General features: G+C 44.5%; 1 protein-coding gene across 1 annotated transcript in view; it reads right to left on the reverse strand.

Annotated features, from left to right (window-relative positions):
* Window positions 1–4,956, reverse strand: part of clrn2 (clarin 2) — a 6,441-nt gene extending 1,485 nt beyond the window's left edge. The window contains exons 1-3 of the mRNA XM_029744723.1: window positions 4,253–4,956; window positions 713–834; window positions 274–334 (exon numbers count right to left, since the gene is read on the reverse strand). Of these exons, the coding sequence (XP_029600583.1) occupies window positions 274–334; window positions 713–834; window positions 4,253–4,505 (436 nt within the window). The 5' untranslated portion in view covers window positions 4,506–4,956. The remainder of the gene's footprint in view (window positions 1–273; window positions 335–712; window positions 835–4,252) is intronic.
* Between the last annotated feature and the right edge of the window lie 738 nt (window positions 4,957–5,694).

Below are 5,694 nucleotides of genomic sequence, written 5' to 3' on the forward strand. Positions count from 1 at the left end.
GAGGAGAGGAGAGGAGAGGAGAGGAGAAGAGATGGTCAGGTGGTGTGTGAGATATGGGCTTGTATTACCATCCTCCTGGGTACTAGAAATAGGTAATAGGAACATTACCAAGGTAGTTCCCCGTGAGGTCAAAGGTTATTTCAGGGTTAGAATTAGGGTGAAGGTTACGGTTAGGTTTGGGGTTTGGGGGAAAATAGGATTTTGAATGGAAGTAAATGTTTGGTCCCCACAAAGATAGTAAAATGTGTGTGTGTGTGTGTGTGTGTGTGTGTGTACCTGCTATGGTGTTCCAGATGTAGAGTCCAGCGGGGCCTTTAATGCTCTGGTAGGGAACCTGATACACAGAGAGTTACACTATAACACCACACACACACACACACACACACACACACACACACACACACACACACACACACACACACACACACACACACACAGAGAGAGTTACACTATAACACCACACACACACACACACACACACACACACACACACACACACACACACACACACACACACACACACACACACAGAGAGATACACTATAACACCACACACACACACACACACACACACACACACACACACACACACACAGAGAGTTACACTATAACACCACACACACACACACACACACACACACACACACACACACACACACACACACAGGTTAGACTCAGCCACTGGACACACACACACACACAGAGCACCTACCTTGCGTGCGTTGTAGATAGAGAAGGAGAGGCTGAGCAGAGCGAACCCCACGGCCACCAACAGGAAGACGATCACCATCACATGGAGACCTGTGTTCAGGGTCTGTACCAGAGTAGGGAAGACTGGACACACACACACACACACACACACACACACACAGGCCCATGAGGGGTCAGGGGCAGGTGCCCCCTCAGATTTGTCCTTTTTTCAGATGTTAAATTATTTACAAAAACTTTTTAAGTAGTAGATATCCCCCATAACAGTCTGAAGTAGATATCCCCATAACAGTCTGTAGTAGATATCCCCATAACAGTCTGTAGTAGATATCCCCATAACAGTCTGTAGTAGATATCCCCATAACAGTCTGTAGTAGATATCCCCCATAACAGTCTGTAGTAGATATCCCCATAACAGTCTGTAGTAGATATCCCCCCATAACAGTCTGTAGTAGATATCCCCATAACAGTCTGTAGTAGATATCCCTCATAACAGTCTGTAGTAGATATCCCCATAACAGTCTGTAGTAGATATCCCCCCATAACAGTCTGTAGTAGATATCCCCCATAACAGTCTGTAGTAGATATCCCCCATAACAGTCTGTAGTAGATATCCCCCCATAACAGTCTGTAGTAGATATCCCCCATAACAGTCTGTAGTAGATATCCCCATAACAGTCTGTAGTAGATATAACCATAACAGTCTGTAGTAGATATCCCCATAACAGTCTGTAGTAGATATCCCCATAACAGTCTGTAGTAGATATCCCCATAACAGTCTGTAGTAGATATCCCCATAACAGTCTGTAGTAGATATCCCCCATAACAATCTGTAGTAGATATCCCCATAACAGTCTGTAGATATCCCCATAACAGTCTGTAGTAGATATCCCCATAACAGTCTGTAGTAGATATCCCCATAACAGTCTGTAGTAGATATCCCCATAACAGTCTGTAGTAGATATCCCCATAACAGTCTGTAGTAGATATCCCCATAACAGTCTGTAGTAGATATCCCCCATAACAGTCTGTAGTAGATATCCCCCATAACAGTCTGTAGTAGATATCCCCATAACAGTCTGTAGTAGATATCCCCATAACAGTCTGTAGTAGATATCCCCATAACAGTCTGTAGTAGATATCCCCATAACAGTCTGTAGTAGATATCCCCATAACAGTCTGTAGTATATATCCCCCATAACGGTCTGTAGTAGATATCCCCATAACAGTCTGTAGTAGATATCCCCATAACAGTCTGTAGTAGATATCCCCATAACAGTCTGTAGTAGATATCCCCATAAAGGTCTGTAGTAGATATCCCCATAACAGTCTGTAGTAGATATCCCCATAACATTCTGTAGTAGATATCCCCCATAACAGTCTGTAGTAGATATCCCCATAACAGTCTGTAGTAGATATCCCCATAACAGTCTGCAGTAGATATCCCCATAACAGTCTGTAGTAGATATCCCCATAACAGTCTGTAGTAGATATCCCCATAACAGTCTGTAGTAGATATCCCCATAACAGTCTGTAGTAGATATCCCCATAACAGTCTGTAGTAGATATCCCCATAACAGTCTGTAGTAGATATCCCCCATAACAGTCTGTAGTAGATATCCCCCATAACAGTCTGTAGTAGATATCCCCATAACAGTCTGTAGTAGATATCCCCATAACAGTCTGTAGTAGATATCCCCATAACAGTCTGTAGTAGATATCCCCATAACAGTCTGTAGTAGATATCCCCATAACAGTCTGTAGTAGATATCCCCATAACAGTCTGTAGTAGATGTCCCCATAACAGTCTGTAGTAGATATCCCCATAACAGTCTGTAGTAGATATCCCCATAACAGTCTGTAGTAGATGTCCCCATAACAGTCTGTAGTAGATATCCCCATGACAGTCTGTAGTAGATATCCCCATAACAGTCTGTAGTAGATATCCCCATAACAGTCTGTAGTAGATATCCCCATAACAGTCTGTAGTAGATATCCCCATAACAGTCTGTAGTAGATATCCCCATAACAGTCTTTAGTAGATATCCCCATAACAGTCTGTAGTAGATATCCCCATAACAGTCTGTAGTAGATATCCCATAACAGTCTGTAGTAGATATCCCCATAACAGTCTGTAGTAGATATCCCCATAACAGTCTGTAGTAGATATCCCCCATAACAGTCTGTAGTAGATATCCCCATAACAGTCTGTAGTAGATATCCCCCATAACAGTCTGTAGTAGATATCCCCATAACAGTCTGTAGTAGATATCCCATAACAGTCTGTAGTAGATCCCCCACTAACAGTCCTGTAGTAGATATCCCCATAACAGTCTGTAGTAGATATCCCCATTACACAGTCTGTAGTAGATATCCCCCTTAACAGTCTGTAGTAGATATCCCCCATAACAGTCTGTAGTAGATATCCCCATAACAGTCTGTAGTAGATATCCCCATACGTCTGTAGTGATATCCCATAACAGTCTGTAGTAGATATCCCCATACAGTCTGTCGTTAGCTATCCCCCATAACAGTACTGTAGTAGATATCCCCCATAACAGGTCTGTAGTAGATATCTCCATAACAGTCTGTAGTAGATTCCCCATAACAGTCTGTAGTAGATATCCCCCACTACGATCTTAGTAGGATATCCCCCATAACAGTCTGTAGTAGATATCCCCATAACAGTCTGTAGTAGATATCCCCATAACAGTCTGTAGTAGCTATCCCCCATAACAGTCTGTAGTAGTATCCCCCATAACATCTGTAGTAGATATCCATAACAGTCGTATTAGATATCCCCCATCCCCATAACAGTCTGTAGTAGATATCCCCCATAACAGTCTGTAGTAGATATCCCCCATAACAGTCTGTAGTAGATATCCCCCATAACAGTCTGTAGTAGATATCCCCATAACAGTCTGTAGTAGATATCCCCATAACAGTCTGTAGTAGATATCCTCCATAACAGTCTGTAGTAGATATCCCCTACGTCTGTAGATATCCCCATAACAGTCTGTAGTAGATATCCCCCCATAACAGTCTGTAGTAGATATCCCCATAACCAGTCTGTAGTAGATATCCCCATAACAGTCTGTAGTAGATATCCCCATAACGTCTGTAGTTAGATATCCCCATAACAGTCTGTAGTAGATATCCCCATAACAGTCTGTAGTAGATATCCCCATAACAGTCTGTAGTAGATATCCCCCATAACAGTCTGTAGTATAATCCCCCATAACAGTCTGTAGTAGAATCCCCCATAACAGTCTGTAGATCTCCCCATAACAGTCTGTAGTAGATATCCCCATAACAGTCTGTAGTAGATATCCCCCATAACAGTCTGTAGTAGATATCCCCATAACAGTCTGTAGTTGATATCCCCCATAACAGTCTGTAGTAGTTATCCCCCATAACAGTCTGTAGTAGATATCCTCCATAACAGTCTGTAGTAGATATCCCCATAACAGTCTGTAGTAGATATCCCCATAACAGTCTGTAGTAGATATCCCCCATAACAGTCTGTAGTAGTTATCTTCCTTACTGTATATCTTGGCGCTGCGGTTTCCCAGTCCACACCTCCTGGTCTTCTGACCCTGGAACAGCCCGTAGTAAATGTGTCCCGTGAACTTGTCCAGTTCAGAACAGTTGGCGCTGACCAGCTCTGCTCCGGTACCGCACAGGATCCTTCCGCTGACCCAATGCTCCGTCGCCAGCGCCGCCAGCAGCAGGGTGGCGGAGAGCGCGCAGAGCAGCGTCGCCAAGGAAAAAGTCAAACGTTTCCACAGCGATGGCATGGCATGCGGTCTGTCAGGGTTGCCTGGGTTTTAGATAAACAACAACAACAATAACAACAAAAAAATGTGTTTTTAAAATCCACCTCCATGTCTTGCCGTTCATCTCTTCACGCAGCTTCAGGAGAGAGGAAGCGGCGGCGGCGGTAGGGTGTCCTCTCGTCTCATCTCGCCCAGGCGTTTCCTGTCTTACAGGAAACAGAGAGAGCATGGGAACACCTCACAGGCATAACCGAAGGTCTGAACATCCCAGCCAGTCCAGAGTTGTTCTTTCAGTCGGTCGGTTGTTGGTCATAACATGAAAACACTGTGAAGTGGAACAGCTGGTTGTGAGAGCTGGTGGAAAGGCTGCCGTTAAGAGCTGAGATCCAGTCTGTTGATGGTCAGATCAGAGGGATCTGTTACAGACAGAAAGAAACTCTATCCCAGCAGGCTGTAGGGCTGCTGGTCACTGGGTTACATGCTGCCCTACTAACAACACCCCTCCTTCTCTCTCTCTGTCTCTCTCTCTCTTCACCCTCTCTCTCTCTCTCTCCACTCTCTCTCTCTCATCCACTATTCACCCTCCTCTCTCTCTCTGTCTCTCTGTCTCTCTCTCTCTCTCTCTTCCTCTCTCCCTCTCTCTCTCTCTCTCTCTCTCCTTCTCTCTCTCTCTCTCCCTGCTCTCTCATCCACTCTTCACCCTCCTCTCTCTCTCTCTCTCTCTCTCTCTCTCTCTCTCTCTCTCTCCTCTCCTCTCCTCCCCTCCCGTCCCCTCCCCTCCTCTCCTCTCCTCTCCTCCCCTCTCTCTCTCCCCCTCTCTGTCTCTCTTCTCCATCTCTCATTCTCTTCTTTAAAACCAGTCTTAAAGGATCTTGTCTGTGTATATTCTACCATCAGTTCCTGATTTAAAGCTGAATTCTGTCAAAAATATACTTTGTGTACAATGCAAAAGCCCAACCAATGCAGAGCAGAATTAGGACGATACCCGCTGTTTATCAAAATACAGAAAAGAGATGTTAGATTCTACAACCATCTCGAAGGAAGCGATGCCACCGCAAAGCCATCACCTACAGAGAGATGAACCTGGAGAAGAGTCCCCTAAGCAAGCTGGTCCTTGGGCTCTGTTCACAAACACAAACAGACCCCACAGAGCCCCAGGACAGCAACACAATTAGACACAACCAAATCATGAGAAAACAAAAAGATAATT

Source organism: Salmo trutta, unplaced genomic scaffold (assembly GCF_901001165.1).
Source record: "Salmo trutta unplaced genomic scaffold, fSalTru1.1, whole genome shotgun sequence".
Lineage (NCBI taxonomy): Eukaryota > Metazoa > Chordata > Actinopteri > Salmoniformes > Salmonidae > Salmo > Salmo trutta.